Source organism: Arachis hypogaea, chromosome 6 (genome assembly GCF_003086295.3).
Source record: "Arachis hypogaea cultivar Tifrunner chromosome 6, arahy.Tifrunner.gnm2.J5K5, whole genome shotgun sequence".
Lineage (NCBI taxonomy): Eukaryota > Viridiplantae > Streptophyta > Magnoliopsida > Fabales > Fabaceae > Arachis > Arachis hypogaea.
In genome coordinates this window covers 104,714,148-104,734,887 of record NC_092041.1, presented here as the reverse complement: position 1 = coordinate 104,734,887, position 20,740 = coordinate 104,714,148, and the positions used below count along the sequence as shown (strand labels likewise).

At 37.5% G+C, this 20,740-nt stretch overlaps 1 protein-coding gene and 1 non-coding gene across 2 annotated transcripts; both read left to right on the top strand.

Annotated features, from left to right (window-relative positions):
* The first annotated feature begins 8,938 nt into the window (after positions 1-8,938).
* LOC112699925 (small nucleolar RNA R71) lies at positions 8,939-9,046 on the top strand. The gene has a single exon (XR_003152856.1). It is a non-coding gene; the product is annotated as a small nucleolar RNA R71 (small nucleolar RNA).
* Positions 9,047-18,232: 9,186 nt separating this feature from the next.
* LOC112697294 (uncharacterized) lies at positions 18,233-20,461 on the top strand. Its single transcript, XM_025750409.3, has one exon. The coding sequence runs from the start codon at positions 18,691-18,693 to the stop codon at positions 20,278-20,280; it is 1,590 nt and encodes a 529-aa protein (XP_025606194.1). The 5' UTR covers positions 18,233-18,690; the 3' UTR covers positions 20,281-20,461.
* The last annotated feature ends 279 nt before the right edge of the window (positions 20,462-20,740 follow it).

Sequence of the window (20,740 nt, the reverse complement as noted above, 5' to 3'; positions counted from 1 at the left end):
CTTGTATGAAAGTGTTTGAAGATATCAAGCTCCTGGTCTTTAGATTTCAAAATAAAAGTCCACACTTTTTGAGAATAATCATCAATAAAAGTAACAAAATATGATGCACCGCCTAGTGTCTTAGCATCCATAGTGCAAACATCAGTGTGAACTAAATCTAGAACATGTGATCTCCTATTAGGTCCAGAACTATGAAATGATACTCTAACATGCTTTTCAACAAAACAATGAGTACAAGTATTTAAAGTTGTACCTTCACAGAAAGTGAGTGCTTCTTAGCTAAGACGCTTAGTCCTTTCTCACTCAAGTGACCAAGATGTATATGCCACAAATCAGAAGAGGGATCATCAGCTATATTCACCTATTTTTTGCACAACTTTGCTTGCAACCGATAAAGAGTAGTGAGACTATTGTCTTCTTTAGTAATAATGAGAGCCCCTTTGGTAATCTTGTATTTTCCACTACCAAAGGAAGTACAATACCCCTCTTGATTCAATGCCTTCACTGAAATAAGATTGAACTGCATATCTGGCGCATGCCTAACATTCTTCAACTATAACTTGTATCTCATATTGGTTTCAAGTCACATATCACCATACCAATGATATCACACACTCCTTTATCTCCCAATTTGATGTTGCCAAAATTTTCAGCAGTATAGAAAGTGAAAAATTTATGCCTCGGAGTGACATGACATGAAGCACCAGAGTCTATAATCTAAGTGGAATCATGACGAACAAGATTCACATAATTTTCATCATATGTGATAAGAATATCTTCATAAACAATAGCAGCAATTTTTTTATCACTATGTTTACCTTTGTCTTTGTTTCTTCTCCTTGATTGTTCTCTTTTCAAGAACCTACAATATCTCCTGATATGTCCCGACTTGCCACATGAGACACGCCAAATAGTGGCGGTTTTTATAGGGATTTGCGGCAGCGGTTTGACAAGCGTTGCAAGTTAGGGGGTGGAGATTTGATTTTGCGGCGGCTCTAAGGAACCGCTGGCACAACTGCCGCAAATCAAATAACTGATTTTGTGGCGGTCTCAAAACCTCCGCTATTTGGTCAGTGGATTTTTTAAAAAAATTGCGGCAGTTTTAAAACCGTCGCAAATCTATGAGGTTTTTTTTAAAAAAATGCGACAGGTTTGAACTGCCACAATTTCATACATCTGCTTTAAAAAAAGCCTGACTAATTATAAGTGGCATTATTTAAAAAGGGTGTACATTCTAATTGCAAAAACTTTTCAAGAGCCATTTTTCCTTTGTAAATAAAAATACTTAATCAATTAAATGTTGAGATATAGTTGCCAACACATACAAAGCAAATGTAAATGGCGTCAATGATGCTGAATTCATAAGTGGCTAATTAAGGATCAAATCCTACATCAAAAATGAAGTTCTTCATATTCAAGTTCACTTCAAACAGCATTGTTTTTTACAAAATCATAAAAAGAGAAAAAGTATTTTAAAAAAGAAACAACTTAAAAAGAATACTTAAAGATGATAAGAAAAATGGGATTCTTACACCAGCAACTTCTACAACTTCTTTATATGACCAAATCTCTGCCGTACCGACAAAATTGTCCTAGGACTACTGCTACACTTACACTTATGCTTTCTTCAATTGCAACAAAAACCACCTGTTAACAAATTCATTATTAATCAATAACTTCAAGTGCTGAATAGAAAATTCAACAACTGCTAATTCAATCAGATATTTGTTCCTTGAAGCAACATGGTTATTAAACTTAGTTACTAAGCTACATAAGTTAAAATCCCAAGTTCATAAAAATCCCTAAAAATATGCTAATTTCAAAATCTAAAAAGGTAGAACCACCGTATTTGAGGAATCATTGTCATCATCCTCACCCATAGTTTGGTCCTCTCTCACAAATTAATAATCTATTCTTAAATTAACATCAATTATTGCATTTAGTGAGAAGAAAAATAAATAAGCATTTCATCAAATACCTAGAGTGCTTGAGAATTTGAAACAATTCAATTAAGAGAACTAAAACTCATTGAACGTTGTTATATCAAATAGCAAAGCATTCACAATATGTGAATGAAAAACAAATAAATGAAGTGAAAAGGGAAGAAGAAAGAGAACCAGAAATTGAACATAATAAGAGAGCAACCATCAGAGAGCAATGAACCATCAACTCAATATAATTATGCAAAAACTACAATAGATTAATTAAAAGACAGAAGATACCTATCATCAGCTCAGTAGAAGATCTCTCATCAGTGGTGTCCTCAAGGTCATTATAAACAAGTCCACATGATCAACGGAAAATTTAAGGAAGGCCATCTTGAGTGAAATTTCAATTGCAATGGATCCATTGCTAGAAAAATATGCTCGAGAAGCCCAACCTGCCAGGAAAATACTACTTCATTAAAAAATCAAGAATATAGATCATGCTAAGTAGCAAGCTATGCCGGTTCAACCTCAATCACAAACCCTTCAAAGCAAAAGAAAATAAAATATGCTACATTATATAAGTGCAAGCTTATCCATACTAAAATATCTATATCAGAATACAAAAGGTGAACTCTGAATTAGCAATCTTTACCACCAAAACTCTCATCAACCATATTCCAATACCCTATAGTGCATATGCCTAGTAAATTCGAGACAATTAAAAAACCACAAAATGAGGTGGAAGTACCTAGCCCTTCCTTGATAATACATATCTAAAATCACCAGCATTGGCGACAACAAGTTTGTTTCCTCGAATGATAGCCACACAAGCTGTACTTCCAGAGTTTGGTCCAGTGAAATCAGAATGTGGTCCCTATTTGTAGCTGGTGCACGAAATTGTGATCATCAATGGCGCCATCAACATGGTACGCTCAATTGCAATCTCAACTCTTTATCACAACTTCGCACAACTAACCAGCAAGTGCACTGGGTCGTCCAAGTAATAAACCTTATGCGAGTAAGGGTCGATCCCACGGAGATTGTTGGTATGAAGCAAGCTATGGTCATCTTGTAAATCTCAGTCAGGCAGATTCAAATGGTTATGTATGATTTATGAATAAAGCATAAAATAAAGATAGAGATACTTATGCAATTCATTGGTGAGAATTTTAGATAAGCGTATGGAGATGCTTTGTCCCTTCCGTCTCTCTGCTTTCCTACTGTCTTCATCCAATCATTCTTACTCCTTTCCATGGCAAGCTGTATGTAGGGTTTCACAGTTGTCAGTGGCTACCTCCCATCCTCTCAGTGAAAATGTTCAACGCGCTCTGTCACAGCACGGCTATTCAGCTGTCGGTTCTCGATTATGTCGGAATAGAATCCAGTGATTCTTTTGCGTCTGTCACTAACGCCCCACAATTGCGAGTTTGAAGCTCGTCACAGTCATTCAATCCTTGAATCCTACTCAGAATACTACAGACAAGGTTTAGACCTTCTGGATTTTCTTGAATGCCGCCATCAATTCTAGCTTATACCACGAAGATTCCGATTAATGAATCCAAGAGATAAACATTCAAGCCTTGTTTGCTTGTAGAACGGGAGTGGTTGTCAGGCACGCGTTCATAAGTGAGAATGATGATGAGCGTCACATAATCATCACATTCATCATGTTCTTGGGTGAGAATGAATATCTTAGAACAAGAATAAGCTGAATTGAATAGAAGAACAATAGTAATTGCATTAATACTCGAGGTACAGCAGAGCTCCACACCTTAATCTATGGTGTGTAGAAACTCCACCGTTGAAAATACATAAGAACAAGGTCTAGGCATGGCCGAATGGCCAGCCTCCCATAATCTAAGAACTAGACATCCAAAGATGATCCTAAGATCTAAATTGATCAAAAGATTCAAGTGATCCAAAGATATAAATACAATAGCAAAAGGTCCTACTTATAGAGAACTAGTAGTTAGGGTTTACAGAAATGAGTAAATGACATAAAAATCCACTTCCGGGCCCACTTGGTGTGTGCTTGGGCTGAGCATTGAAGCATTTTCGTGTAGAGACTCTTCTTGGAGTTAAACGCCAGCTCTTGTGCCAGTTCCGGCATTTTACGCTAGAATTCTTGAGCTGACTTGGAACGCCTGTTTAGGCCATCAAATCTCGGGTAAAGTATGAACTATTATACATTGTTGGAAAGCCCAGGATGTCTACTTTCCAACGCAGTTGAGAGCGCGCCAATTGAGCTTTTGTAGCTCTAGAAAATCCACTTTGAGTGCAAGGAGGTCAGAATCCAACAGCATATGCAGTCCTTTTCAGTCTCTGAATCAGATTTTTGCTCAAGTCCCTCAATTTCAGCCAGAAAATACCTGAAATCACAGAAAAACACACAAACTCATAGTAAAGTCCAGAAAAGTGAATTTTAACTAAAAACTAATAAAAATATAATAAAAACTAACTAAAACATACTAAAAACATACTAAAAACAATGCAAAAAAGCGTATAAATTATCCGCTCATCACAACACCAAACTTAAATTGTTGCTTGTCCCCAAGAAACTGAAAATCAAATAAGATAAAAAGAAGAGAATATGTAATGAACTCCAAAAACATCTATGAAGATCAGTATTAATTAGATGAGCGGGGCTTTAGCTTTTTGCCTCTGAACAGTTTTGGCATCTCACTTTATCCTTTGAAATTCAGAATGATTGGCTTCTCTAGGAACTCAGAATCCAGATAGTGTTATTGATTCTCCTAGTTAAGTATGATGATCCTTGAACATAGCTTCTTTATGAGTCTTGGCCGTGGCCCAAAGCACTCTGTCTTCCAGTATTACCACCGGATACATACATGCCACAGACACATAACTGGGTGAACCTTTTCAGATTGTGACTCAGCTTTGCTAGAGTCCCCAATTAGAGGTGTCCAGGGTTCTTAACCACACTCTTTTTACCTTGGATCACAGCTTAATTTTTTTTCTTTTTCTTTTCCCCTTTTTTCGTTTTTTTTAATTCAATGCTTTTTCTTGCTTCAAGAATCATTTTTATGATTTTTCAGATCCTCAGTAACATGTCTCCTTTTTCATCATTCTTTCAAGAGCCAACATTCATGAACAACAAATTCAAAAGACATATGCACTGTTCAAGCATACATTCAGAAGTCAAAGTATTGCCACCACATCAAAATAATTAATCTGTTATAAAATTCAGAATTCATGCAATTCTTCTCTTTTTCAATTAAGAACATTTTTCATTTAAGAAAGGTGATGGATTCATAGGACATTCATAACTTTAAGGCATAGACACTAAGACACTAATGATCATAAGACACAAACATAGATAAACATAAGCATAATTTTCGAAAAACAGGAAAATAAGGAACAAGGAAGTTAAAGAACGGGTCCACCTTAGTGATGGCGGCTTGTTCTTCCTCTTGAAGATCTTATGGAGTGCTTGAGCTCCTCAATGTCTCTTCCTTGCCTTTGTTGCTCTTCTCTCATGATTCTTTGATCTTCTCTAATTTCATGGAGGAGGATGGAATGTTCTTGATGCTCCACCCTTAGTTGTCCCATGTTGGAACTCAATTCTCCTAGGGAGGTGTTGATTTGCTCCCAATAGTTTTACGGAGGAAAGTGCATCCCTTGAGGTATCTCAGGGATTTCATGGTGAGTGGGATCTCTTGTTTGCTCCATCCTCTTCTTAGTGATGGGCTTGTCTTGCCAAGGTAGAGGACTTGTCTGCCACTTTATAAAGTTCTTGGGATATAACCTCATGAACTTTTACTTCCTCTCCAATCATGATGCTATGAATCATGATAGCCCGGTCTATAGTAACTTCGGACCGGTTGCTAGTGGGAATGATTGAGCGTTGGATAAACTTCAACCATCCTCTAGCCACGGGCTTGAGGTCATGCCTTCTCAGTTGAACCGACTTTCCTCTTGAATCTCTCTTCCATTGAGTGGCCTTTTCACAAATGTCTATGAGGACTTGGTCCAACCTTTGATCAAAGTTGACCCTTCTAGTGTAAGGGTGTTCATCTCCTTGCATCATGGGCAAGTTGAATGCCAACCTTACATTTTCCGGACTAAAATCTAAGCATTTCCCCCGAACCATTGTAAGCCAATTCTTTGGGTTCGGGTTCACACTTTGATCATGGTTCTTGGTGATCCATGCATTGGCATAGAACTCTTGAACCATTAAGATTCTGACTTGTTGAATGAGGTTGGTAAGAACTTCCCAACCTCTTCTTCGGATCTCATGTCGGATCTCCGGATATTCACTCTTTTTGAGTTTGAAAGGGACCTCGGGGATCACCTTCTTCATGGCCACAACTTTATAGAAGTGGTCTTGATGCACCCTTGAGATGAATCTCTCCATCTCCCATGACTCGGAGGAGGAAGCTTTTGCCTTCCCTTTCCTCTTTCTAGAGGTTTCTCCGGCCTTAGATGCCATAAATGGTTATGGAAAAACAAAAAGCAATGCTTTTACCACACCAAACTTAGAAGGTTTGCTCGTCCTCAAGCAAAAGAAGAAAGAAGAGAGTAGAAGAAGAAGAAATAAAGGAGATGGAGGAGGCTTTGTGGTTCGGCCAAAGGGGAGAAGTAGTGTTTAGGTTATGTGAAAATGAAGGAGTGAAGATGGGTTTATATAGGAATGGAAAGGGGGTGTATGGTTCGGCCATAATGGGTGAGTTTGGGAGGGAAAGTGGTTTGAATTTGAATGGTGAGGTAGGTGGGATTTTATGAAGGATGGATGTGAGTGGTGAAGAGAATAGTGGGATTTGATAGGTGAGGGGTTTTTGGGGAAGAGGTATTGAGGTGATTGGTGAATGGGTGAAGAAGAGAGAGAGTGGTGGGGTAGGTGGGGATCCTGTGGGGTCCACAGATCCTGAGGTGTCAAGAAAAATTCATCCCTACACCAAGTGGCGAGCAAAAATGCTCTTTATGCTAATTCTGGCGTTAAACACCGGGCTGGTGCCCATTTCTGGCGTTTAACGCCAGCTCCTTGCCCTTTCCTGGCGTTTAACACCAGTCTGGTGCCCCTTTCTGGCGTTAAACGCCCAGAATGGTGCCAGACTGGGCGTTAAACGCCCATTTGCTGCCCTTACTGGCGTTTAAACGCCAGCAAGTTATCCTCCAGGGTGTGCTATTTTTCTTTCTGTTCTTCATTCTGTTTTTGCTTTTTCAATTGATTTTGTGACTTCCCATGATCATCAACCTGTAGAAAACATAAAAAAAGGAAAATAGATAAATATAACATTGGGTTGCCTCCCAACAAGCGCTTCTTTAATGTCAGTAGCTTGACAGTGGGCTCTCATGGAGCCTCACATATACTCAGAGCAATTTTGGAACCTCCCAACACCAAACTTAGAGTTTGAATGTGGGGGTTCAACACCAAACTTAGAATTTGGTTGTGGCCTCCCAACACCAAACTTATAGTTTGACTGTGGGGGCTCTGTTTGACTCTGTTTTGAGAGAAGCTCTTCATGCTTCCTCTCCATGGTTACAGAGGGATATCCTTGAGCTTTAAACACAATGGGTTCTTCATTCACTTGAATGATCATTTCTCCTCTGTCAACATCAATCACAGCCTTTGCTGTGGCTAGGAAGGGTCTGCCAAGGATGATGGATTCATCCATGCACTTCCCAGTCTCTAGGACAATGAAATCAGCAGGGATGTAATGGTCTTCAACTTTTACCAGAACATCCTCTACAAGTCCATAAGCTTGTTTTCTTGAATTGTCTGCCATCTCTAGTGAGATTCTTGCAGCTTGTACCTCAAAGATCCCTAGCTTCTCCATTACAGAGAGAGGCATGAGGTTTATGCTTGACCCTAGGTCACACAGAGCCTTCTTGAAGGTCATGGTGCCTATTGTACAAGGTATTGAGAACTTTCCAGGGTCTTGTCTCTTTTGAGGTAATTTCTGCCTAGACAAGTCATCCAGCTCTTTAGTGAGCAAAGGGGGTTCATCCTCCTAAGTCTCATTACTAAATAACTTGTCATTTAGCTTCATGATTGCTCCAAGGTACTTAGCAACTTGCTCTTCAGTGACATCTTCATCTTCTTCAGAGGAAGGATACTCATCAGAGCTCATGAATGGCAGAAGTAAATCCGATGGAATCTCTATGGTCTCAGTGTGAGCCTCAGATTCCCATGGTTCCTCATTAGGGAGCTCATTGGAGGCCAGTGGACGTCCACTGAGGTCTTCCTCAGTGGCGTTCACTGCCTCTGTCTCCTCTCCAAATTCGGCCATGTTGATGGCCTTGCACTCTCCTTTTGGATTCTCTTCTGTATTGCTTGGAAGAGTACTAGGAGGGAGTTCAATAACTTTCTTACTCAACTGACCCACTTGTGCCTCCAAGTTTCTAATGGAAGACCTTGTTTCAGTCATGAAACTTTGAGTGGTTTTGATTAGATCAGAGACCATAGTTGCTAAGTCAGAGTGGCTCTGCTTAGAATTTTCTGTCTGTTGCTGAGAAGATGATGGAAAAGGCTTGCCATTGCTAAACCTGTTTCTTCCACCATTATTGTTGTTGAAACCTTGTTGAGGTCTCTGTTGATCCTTCCATGAGAGATTTGGATGATTTCTCCATGAAGGATTATAGGTGTTTTCATAGGGTTCTCCCATGTAATTCACCTCTTCCATTGAAGGGTTCTCAGGATTATAAGCTTCTTCTTCAGATGAAGCTTCCTTAGTACTGCCTGGTGCAGCTTACATTCCAGACAGACTTTGAGAAATCATATTGACTTGCTGAGTCAATATTTTGTTCTGAGCCAATATGGCATTCAGAGTATCAATCTCAAGAACTCCTTTCTTCTGATTCGTCCCATTGTTCACAGGATTCCTTTCAGAAGTGTACATGAATTGGTTATTTGCAACCATTTCAATCAGTTCTTGAGCTTCTGCAGGCATCTTCTTCAGATGAAGAGATCCTCCAGCAGAGCTATCCAATGACATCTTGGACAGTTCAGACAGACCATCATAGAAGATACCTATGATGCTCCACTCAGAAAGCATGTCAGAAGGACACTTTCTGATCAATTGTTTGTATCTTTCCCAAGCTTCATAGAGGGATTCACCTTCCTTCTGTTTGAAGGTTTGGACTTCCACTCTAAGCTTACTCAATTTTTAAGGTGGAAAGAACTTTGCCAAGAAGGCATTGACTAGCTTTTTCCAAGAGTTCAGGCTTTCTTTAGGTTGTGAGTCCAACTATATCTTAGCTCTGTCTCTTACAGCAAAAGGGAATAGCATAAGTCTGTAGACCTCAGGGTCAACCCCATTAGTCTTGACAGTGTCACAGATTTGCAAGAACTCAGATAAAAACTGATGAGGATCTTCCAATGGAAGTCCATGGAACTTGCATTTCTGTTGCATTAGAGAAACTAATTAAGGCTTAAGCTCAAAGTTGTTTGCTCCAATGGCAGGGATAGAGATGCTTCTCCCATAGAAGTCGGGAGTAGGTGCAGTAAAGTCACCCAGCACCTTCCTTGCATTGTTGGCATTGTTGTTGTTTTCGGATGCCATGTCTTCCTCTTTGAAGATTTCTATTAGGTCCTCTATAGAGAGTTGTGCTTTAGCTTCTCTTAGCTTTCGCTTCAGGGTCCTTTCAAGTTCAGGGTCAACCTCAACAAGGATGCTTTTGTCTTTGCTCCTGCTCATATGAAAGAGAAGAGAACAAGAAAATATGGAATCCTCTATGTCACAGTATAGAGATTCCTTGAGGTGTCAGAGGAATAGAAGGATGAGGTAGAAGAATTAGGATGTGAGAAGAAGGGAAGAATTTTCGAAAATAAGTTAAAAGATTTTGAAAAAGAATTTTGAAAATTGATTGATGATTTTCGAAAACTAAGAGTGGGAAAGAAGTAAAGTGATTTTTGAAAAAGATTTTGAAATTAGAAATCAAAAAGATATGATTGAAAGCTATTTTTGAAAAAGATGTGATTAAGAAGATATGATTGAAAAGATATAGTTTTAAAAAGATATGATTGAGAAGATATGATTTGGAAAAACAATTTAAAAAGATTTGATTTTTAAAATCAATGACTTGGCTAACAAGAAAAGATATGATTCAAACATTAAACCTTTCTCAACAGAAAAGGCAACATACTTGAAATGTTGAATCAAATCATTAATTGTTAGCAAGTATTTTTGAAAAGTGGAAAGAAATTGATTTTGAAAATATATGATTGAAAAGATATGATTTGAAAAAGATTTGATTTTGAAAAATTATGAAAACTTGAAAAAAATTTTTGAATTAAAAATAAAACCTTCCCTCTTGTGCCATCCTGGTGTTAAACGCCCAGAATGGTATACATTCTGGCATTTAACGCCCAAAATGCTACCCTTTTGGGCGTTAAACGCCCAGCCAGGTGTCTTGACTGGCGTTTAAACGCCAGTTTTCCTTTCTCACTGGGCGTTTTGAACGCCCAGCTTTTTCTGTGTAATTCCTCTGCTGTATCTTCTGAATCTTCAATTTTCTGTATTATTGACTTGAAAAGACACAAATTAAAAATTTTTTTGGATTGTTAATAATGAGGAATAATCAAAATGCAACTAAAATCAAGTAAACAATGCATGCAAGACACCAAACTTAGAAGTTTGTATACTACTGACACTAACAAGTTAAGAATGCATATGAGAAACAACAAAACACACAAAACAAGAGAATTTCAAGATCAGAGTAAGTAAATCATCAAGAACAACTTGAAGATCACTGAAGACACATGAATGCAAGAAGAACAGAAACATGCAATTGACACCAAACTTAAAATGAGACACTAGACTCAAACAGGAAATATTTTTTGTTTTTATGATTTTTAATTTTTTTGGTTTTTTCAAAAATTATGTGGAAAAAGAAGATAAAGAGGATCAAAACTTTTAATAAGAATTCCAGGAATCATGCAATGTTAGTCTAAAGCTTTAGTCTAAAGGAATTAGACATGGCTAGCCAAGCTTCAGCAGGACATTGCATTCAAGAGCTAAATTGATGAAGATCAATCAGCTTTGGTGATGATAAGAACATCACCTTGAAACACTAGAATTCATTCTTAAAAATTCTGAAAAATACCTAATCTAAGCAACAAGATGAACCGTCAGTTGTCCAAACTCAAACAATCCCCGGCAACGGCGCCAAAAACTTGGTGCACGAAATTGTGATCATCAATGGCGCCATCAACATGGTACGCTCAATTGCAGTTTCAACTCTTTATCACAACTTCGCATAACTAACCAGCAAGTGCACTGGGTCGTCCAAGTAATAAACCTTACGCGAGTAAGGGTCGATCCCACGGAGATTGTTGGTATAAAGCAAGCTATGGTCATCTTGTAAATCTCAGTCAGACAGATTCAAATGGTTATGTATGATTTATGAATAAAGCATAAAATAAAGATAGAGATACTTATGCAATTCATTGGTGAGAATTTCAGATAAGCGTAATGAGATGCTTTGTCCCTTCCGTCTCTCTGCTTTCCTACTGTCTTTATCCAATCCTTCTTACTCCTTTCCATGGGAAGCTGTATGTAGGGTTTCACTGTTGTCAGTGGCTACCTCCCATCCTCTCAGTGAAAATGTTCAACGCGCTCTGTTACAGCACGGCTATTCAGCTGTCGGTTCTCGATCATGTCGGAATAGAATCTAATGATTCTTTTGCGCCTGTCACAAACGCCCCACAATCGCGAGTTTGAAACTCGTCACAGTCATTCAATCCTTGAATCCTACTCAGAATACCACAGACAAGGTTTAGACCTTCCGGATTTTCTTGAATGCCACCATCAATTCTAGCTTATACCACGAAGATTCCGATTAAGGAATCCAAGAGATAAACATTCAAGCCTTGTTTGCTTGTAGAACGGGAGTGGTTGTCAGGCACGCGTTCATAAGTGAGAATGATGATGAGCGTCACATAATCATCACATTCATCATGTTCTTGGGTGCGAATGAATATCTTAGAACAAGAATAAGCTGAATTGAATAGAAGAACAATAGTAATTGCATTAATACTCGAGGTACAGCAGAGCTCCACACCTTAATCTATGATGTGTAGAAACTCCACCGTTGAAAATACATAAGAACAAGGTCTAGGCATGGCCGAATGGCTAGCCTCCCATAATCTAAGAACTAGACGTCCAAAGATGATCCTAAGATCTAAATTGATCAAAAGATTCAAGTGATCCAAAGATATAAATACAATAGCAAAAGGTCCTACTTATAGAGAACTAGTAGCTAGGGTTTACAAAAATGAGTAAATGACATAAAAATTCAATTCCGGGCCCACTTGGTGTGTGCTTGGACTGAGAATTGAAGCATTTTCGTGTAGAGACTCTTCTTGGAGTTAAACGCCAACTCTTGTGCCAGTTTGGGCGTTTAACTCCCATTCTTGTGCCAGTTCCGGCGTTTTACGCCAGAATTCTTGAGCTGACTTGGAACGCCTGTTTGGGCCATCAAATCTCGGGTAAAGTATGGACTATTATACATTGCTGGAAAGTCTAGGATGTCTACTTTCCAACGCAGTTGAGAGCGCGCCAATTGGGCTTCTGTAGCTCTAGAAAATCCACGTTGAGTGAAGGGAGGTCAGAATCCAACAGCATCTGCAGTCCTTTTCAGTCTCTGAATCAGATTTTTGCTCAAGTCCCTCAATTTCAGCCAGAAAATACCTGAAATCACAGAAAAATACACAAACTCATAGTAAAGTCCAGAAAAGTGAATTTTAACTAAAAAATAATAAAAATATAATAAAAACTAACTAAAACATACTAAAAACATACTAAAAATAATGCCAAAAAGCGTATAAATTATCCGCTCATCGGTAGCATAACTTCTTCAGTTTAAAAAAACACATTTAATATAGTAAGGATTCAAAGTTTGTATGCCCAACATCAGACCTAATAATTTTTATATGTAACTTGCAGTCATTTATTGAAAAAGGACCTTCAGTTAAATTCCCAAGCTTATATTCCACATATCAAAAGATTCCAACATACATGCAGCATAGCTTTTATTTTATTTATAAAGAAAAGAGCAAAGTAAGAATAACAAGCTGAGGCAGAACAAGAAAGAAAAATGGGTTCATATTCCACTACTTCCTCAAAAGGCCAATCATCAAAATGGTCATTTATTTCACCACTCCTGGGAGACCATATAAACCCTTCTAGCATTCCAGACAACTTTTCTATTTTATCTCCCAAGACTGCCAATTCTCTCTACCCTCACTGTCTGCGCATCATTTCATCCATTCTGTCTCAATATGAAGAGAAAAAAAGGGCACAACTTTAACAAAACTATTTGTCTCAACTCCATATCCCACTTTTGTTTATTGGGCAGAAAAACCATCACATGTATAAAAACTTAGATAAGAAAACACTTTGATCATGAAGAGGAAAGGTATACCTAAGAACTTAACACTCATTCACAAAAAATGACTAGCGGTTCAGGTGGTCATGGTTCCAATAATTTTACAAGCATAAATGTCTACACAAACATTCACATGCATGGCACTTTAAAACACTTTGTTTTGTTAATACTTTTAAGATATAAAGTACGTGAGTAAAAATAAGAAACAAATAAATGAAGATTAAAGGGGTTTTAAAACTTTCAATAACTCACAGGAGAAATAGAAAACAGAGGGAAGTAGAAAAGTGTTTTTAAAATTATTTGTAACTGCACATAACTTCTAGGGATCCAGCTATATTTGTATCTTAAAGAGACCGGGATTCAAAACCTCCCTGGGGCATGTAAATTAGATAAAGTAAATTATCTAGGGGAACAGTTGAACATCAAGTATTGCAAGCTTGAGCATAGTCCTACTTAGTATTTTGTTATCTATACTCCCACCTGACAATCTCATCGCCATGCTTTAAAGATAAAGAAAGAATGCAAACAACAATTGATAAGAAATTGTCAATCAACCATTGAATTGAATTTACTAACCAAATAGAATCAGGGACAGCTAACCAAACATAATTATGTTAATTGCACTAATTGCGTACACAAATAGTTCTCACCTTTATGAATCCAAAATGACTTCTTTCTCAAATTATTACAAAAACACAGCAGTAACTAGTAACACTGGAATGCATCACTTCAACATTAACAAAGTTAGGAAAAAATATTGCATTAAGCATTATAGTGGATGAACCAAGCATAATCAATCTTTTGGTACCATTCAACATATACTAATTTCAAAATAAAACAGAACAATCAAACTAAAACTTTGAAAGAGAAAGAATCACAAAACTGCTTATTAAATCCATGAAAATAAAAGGTTGAGCTCTTTCTCTTTTCACTGAGGAAAACTAGCAAACAATTTGTGTGCATATTCCATAAAAACACCAAAATACACAAGATAATAAGTTAATGCTATATCTAAGATTATGGGAATAGGAAAGAGTCAAGGATGGTACCGTGAGTGGGTGGGAACTGCGGGAGGATGATGGCAGCTGCAAACTGTATGGAGGGCGATTGCGACTGTGACTGCGCGGAAGACCATAACTACGTGAAGTGAGATCTGCAGCACACAAGACGACAATGGATCAATGTTTGCAAGAAAGGGCAAGAGAGAAGAAAGGAGGACAGAAGGTGCAGGGGGCTGAAGAGCTCACAATGCACAATAGGGCAGAGGGAAGGAGGCACCGACTGCAAGAAAATGGAGAGGCAGAGATGAACTAGGGCACGATGGCAGAGGTGTGAGTGGGTGGGAGGAATGAAGGGTGATAGAGGATCAAGAAGGGCGCAATGAGGTTGCAACGGATGAGCTTGCAGTGCAATAGGGATTCAGAGAAGAGAGTTACGCCAAAGGGTTTTAAATTCAGAGATCTCTATTAAGAAAGGTGGGTTTCAATTGATAAAGGTGTAATTTCGCTACACACCACCATCCAGATGGGCAACCGCCACAACCTTGCCATTTAGCAGCTGTCTTTTTGACCCGCTGCTATTTAACCGCCGCAAACCCCCGCATCTGGCGTAGTGACAATGGTGATAAATAAACTCTTCTCTTGGTTTGTACTTTTTTCTTGACTTGCTTCGACTTTCTGACTTATCAGAATTGTGAGATTTTTTATTTTGACTTCTCCCCCGTGACTCTAAAACAAGTGCTTCTGATTGGGAGGAGACATTAATCAAACATCATTCTCTTTTTCTGCTTTCTTCATTCAACATGCTCTCTCTAACTATTGCTAACGTCAACTTTTCATTTGGAGCTGAGTTAGTCAGTGTCACAACCAGAACTTTCCAACTATCAAGCAAAAGCTCAACAACAAGGCTTACAACTCATCATTTAAAGTGATTTCATTATTTGTCAGTTGGTTTACCGTCTCCTGAAAAATGCTCATGTGCTCCGACATTGATTTACCTTCAATATACTTCATATTGACAAGTTTCCTAATCAAGAATGCCTTGTTTTGCACATTCTTTCTCTCATATAACTCTTTCAATTTCTTCCACATCTTCTTGACATTCGTTTCGGTGTCAACATGTGGATACACATTAAGATCAAACCATTACTTAATCAAAGCAACTGCTTTCTGATTCTGTTTCTTCCATTCAGCATCGGATTTGGTACCTTTGGATTTATTCCTCTCCACAGGATCATACAAGTCCTTGATATACAATATATCTTCCATGAGGGTCTTCTAAATCGAATAATTTTGGGAATTCAATTTCACCATATTTGGTCCATGAGTATTTTCCTCCATTTAATCAGCACAGAGATAAACAACACCTCGCTCTAGATACCACTTTGTTGGAAAAATTGAGGTTCAATAAGAACCTGTCTAACAGTAGAAGCACCAAACAATAATTTTTCCACAACTTGTGTGATTAAATAGGCAATACTAAAGATACTCCAAGTAATAAATAGAATGGCAAAAATTAAATAATCAAACACCAGAATTTTATCGTGAGAAAATCTCCAAAAGAGGGACAAAAAATCCACGAGACTTAGTCCAATAAAATGTTCCACTATCATAATAATAGGTACACAATCAGTCTTCTTAGTGGCACTAGAGCATATCAACAATCAACAAAATATATCATCAAAATTGATGGAATCAACATAAACTCTTCACAAAAGTGGGTATCTCAAATTATCCAAAAAAAAGGCAATACAACTAGCAAGTTATATCCTAATATTCATCTTTACACCAGAAATAACATAAGAAAATTTCATAAGAAATTAAACCACCGCTTTAATCGGATAAAAACGGCATGCCCTTTTTTCCATATTTTCTTTTTCTTCTGTCAAAGCCTATGCTTCCTTTGCTTTCTTTCAAAACTTTAAAGAAACTTCTCTCTGGTGGCTTTAGCCACTTCTTTATTTATTTATTATTACTTTTTTGGTTTTAACTTGTGGATCCTATTTAGTTGGGGATCCACCAACAGTACCTAATATCTCGACAACCAAACTCAAAAAATTCGAACACATGAGATGAAAGTTAAAACAGGATCAATAAAATAGTATAATTTCAGAATTTACGTAGCAAAATATTCGGACCAACCAAAGATCTCGACAAAACTTAAAACTGACACAACAGACTCTCACTTTATATAAGAAACAACAATTTCATCATTTGCAGTAGAACTAAGGCATACACTCTTTATTTACTTTGCTCATCTTATCTTTATAAATAAGATTTATTATTAACTTAAGTGTTGTAATATCTTTTGTCGATATTTCACCCACAATATTTAAATCAAATTGACATATAACCTTTTCAATATAAACAACTTTTTGACGCTAAAAGTTGTTATAGATCAGCAGGACTATTACGAATAGAATAATAAGAATTAAAATTTTTTAAATAAATTTCTCCAAAGACTCCAAAAATCTCATGTAAAAATTGATTTATGTAATAAAATAAAAATTTAAAATTGTTTAAATAATTAAAATTTAGTAAACACGAAATATCCACCTAAAAATATTTTAAGAACCGCAGGGAAATTTATAAGAGCAATGCTAGGAAATCAAAAGGGTATTAGTAAAAAATAAGCCAAATACCTTTGGGTGAATCCAAAATTTCTACGAATTAATATATATGGATGTTTCTTCTGCTAAGTATCAGAATGTTTCTTTTTCATACTAAATGGATGTTCTTTTATATATTTTTCGAATTTTTTTGTATTGCAAATGTGATTGTTTCTATTTCTTTAAGAATTTCATATTTTTTTTAAATTTTATAGATATTTAATTATTTTTGCTAAAATATAATTAGATGTTTCTTTTGTTAAGTATTAGGATGTTTTTTTTTTCATACTAAATGAATGTTTTTTTATATTTCTGTAATTGTTCAATTTTAGCTAAGATCAAGTGTGTAGTTTACAGTCTCTTTAATCATCAAAACGGCACCTAAATATCCACCAAATTATAGAAGAACGAAATGCGCATTCCCTCTACTCATCATCAAGAAGATCTGAGGAATATCAACACCCTTCATGAACCACAGGAATGCCTCACGTGGAGGAGCTGGTGGAGCATTTTGCCGCCCAGGAGCTCCAACATGCACACCTTCTTCCTGAACTTCTAATAGGATCCGTACAGGGCGAACACGAAGTCCTTGAATCCATAGGATAGGCTCTCCGCGGCTACGGTTTGTGTGTTGGGGGAGTCGGAGAAGGAGGTTTCGTGGATTTTGAAGAACTCTCTGGCAGCTTCAGCAGTGGAAGCCATGACGCAAGGCGGAGAGGGTTGAGAGAGAGGGAGTCTGTGTGATTGTTGGAGGTAAGTAGGTTAATGTGAGAGAGGAGATGAAGATTTTTATAAGTTTTAATTAGGTTTACCTAATCAATTTTAAATTTTCTAAATTTTGAATTTAAAAAATTTAAAATTAATTAATTATTAATATAAATTAATGTGGTTTTATTTAATTTTTGGCTGGTAAGCTTTTGGTTCTATATACTTTTCCAATTTATAAAGTTTGCAAGGTTGATTGATGACGCCTTGTAATTGTAATTGTAATGGAGGAAAAATCCGGATTTTTTATTTTAATAAATAAATTAATTATAATAATTATTAAAATAAATAATTTAAAATTTATTTATTAAAATAAATATTTTTTATTTTATTTATACTGTAAATAAAATAAAAAAATATTTTTTTAATAATATAAATGAGATAAAAAATATTTTTTTAATAAATATTTTTAAATTATTTATTTTAATAATTATTATAATTAATTTATTTATTAAAATAAAAAATCTGGAAAAACTCCGTCTCTATTGGGCCCCAATTTCCACCAATTATAAACACTCTACTGGCTGCCACAACTGAGCACTCTAAATCCCCTAAGTCGGCGGCTTCACTCCACTTTTCAGTTTGCACTTTACACTGTGTTTTCCACATTGTAACCGGCCATTCCGGTAAACCTACCAACTCTCTAGTCTCGACCCTTGTTCTCATAATCTCCTTATCTATCTTCCTGTATTTTTCATGTGTTCTTTCTCTGCAACCTACATCACCACCCACTCATCACTGAGTCACATTCCCCGGGGTCATGAACTTACTCTCCCGCAATATGTTACACATAACAAAAGAAGAATAGCCCTTTTTTTCTCATTACAGAACCATGATTTCCCGTTTTGCCCCTCTCCGCAGTCTCTATTCCTTGATATATGCCATCACACCAAAACCTTTAGTCGGAGGCAACCACACTTCAGCTCGATTCTGCTCACGGTAATAAAATTCAAATGAAATAAATACAAAACCCATTTTTTTTCACATTTTTTGTTTAATATTTTATTTTTCCGAGGAAAAAAACGAAGAAAAAAGTGCCCAATGGCTACACTGGAACATACCGCAGGCAAATCAAACTCCTTCCGAAGCCTCTTGATACGGTTGCTTCTCTTAGGCGTTTTCATCATCGGAGTTCGATTTGCTTACGTCATCGTTATCGCCGGAGAATCCTGCACCGTTGCCGATTTCTGCTTCTCCTCGTTTCACGAGACTCTCAGCCTTGTCATCGCTGGCGCCGGAGCTGCTGTCAAACCCCTCGCAGTTGAGTCCACCACAGCTGGCGGCGCCGCCTCCCCCGCACGGCCGGAGATTTACACCAGCAAGGAATGGACCAATGCCGTTCGATTCTACTCGTCAGTGTTAAAGCATCTGATTGCCGGCGGCTACCTCTCACCGGCGTCGAAGTCACTGTGCGTTGAAACTCCAACGGGACGCGACGTTTTCACGATGAGAGAGATTGGCGTCAAGAGCACCGTCGGAATCTCTAGGAAGGCGGTGAAACCGCTGGTGAAGTCCGGCCGCGGTCACCGGATTCCATTCCCCACCAGAAGCTTTGACTTCATTTTCTCAGGTGAGGGCTCGCTGGAGAGGTCGCCGTTTCCAGCGGAGTTCGCGGCGGAGGTCAGCCGCACGCTAAAACCAGAAGGGTTCGCGGTGTTCCATTTGGTAAACCCTAATGACACTTACAGCTTCAATTCGTTCCTTGATTTGTTTGATTCTTGCTTCGTATTAGTAAAATCGCGTTATATCAAAGGGTTTGATTCTTCAATGCCTCAAATACGGGAAATTGTTTTGAAGAAAGAGTGTGATGATGTTGATGCTGTTCATAAGTTAGTAAAAGTTGATTATTTTGGGGGTGGTGAAGATGATTCAAGTGACAAGTGTTCTGTTCCAGAGTATAAGCATGATTTAGTTAAAAATGCTGAGCCTCTGATTTCTATGGAGCCACTGAAACCGTGGATAACTTTGAAGAGGAATTTGAAGAACATAAAGTACCTTTCTTCAATGGTGGATATAAGCTTTAAGAGAAGGTATGTGTATGTTGATGTTGGAGCCAGAAGCTACGGTTCTAGTATAGGATCTTGGTTTAGGAAACAATACCCGAAGCAGAACAAGACCTTTCATGTGTATGCGATTGAGGCTGATAGGACTTTTCATCCGGAATATGCGTTGAAGAAAGCGGTTACTTTAGTTCCTTATGCTGCGTGGGTGAAGAATGAGACCTTGACTTTCGAGATTCATCGTGACCCTGGCGAGCAGGTTGAGGTTAAAGGTAGGGGGATGGGTAGGATTCAGCCTCTACAAGGTTCTAGTTCAGAGGACTTTGATGGCGAAGTGGAGAAGATAAAAGGTTTTGATTTTGCTGCTTGGTTGAAAAATACTGTTTCAAAGAATGATTTTGTGGTGATGAAGATGGATGTGGAGGGCACTGAATTTGATTTGATTCCAAGGCTGTTTGAAACTGGTGCTATATGTTTGGTAGACGAGATTTTCCTAGAATGTCATTATAATAGATGGCAGAGATGTTGCCCTGGGCAGAGGAGTGCGAAGTATGAGAAAACATATGATCAATGCTTGCAGCTCTTCAATTCTCTCAGACAAAGTGGAGTTCTTGTTCATCAATGGTGGTAATTACCTGATAGGAAAACCATATATTTTTTCTGTAACATTCTTGTCCTCCCTTTAACCTGTTTACAATTTTCATCTTCAGAGTTGTTTTTCCTTTAAAACCCCAGCCAATAGAGATGATTGTGTTCCAAATTTATTCCCATGTAACAATTTCAATTGAAAATGAATTAATTCCCTTAAGTCATCGAAACTTTGTTGGATAAATCTCCTTTACCCCCATATAGATACATATAGATATGAATAGTTGGATACTGTAATCTTAGTTTTATCTCAGAAGAGAATTTGATTCTTCTTTGTTAGTACTAAAAATTTCACTTCATCGTCTAAAACATAAAATTGTTGGGCTCTTTCATCGAAAGTTATTGAACAAACACTTGAAAAAGACTGAGCTTTCATGTTCATGATAGTTCTGTTCACTGACAGAGATAGGATGATAGGGGTTAGCTCTTGACACTTTAAGTCA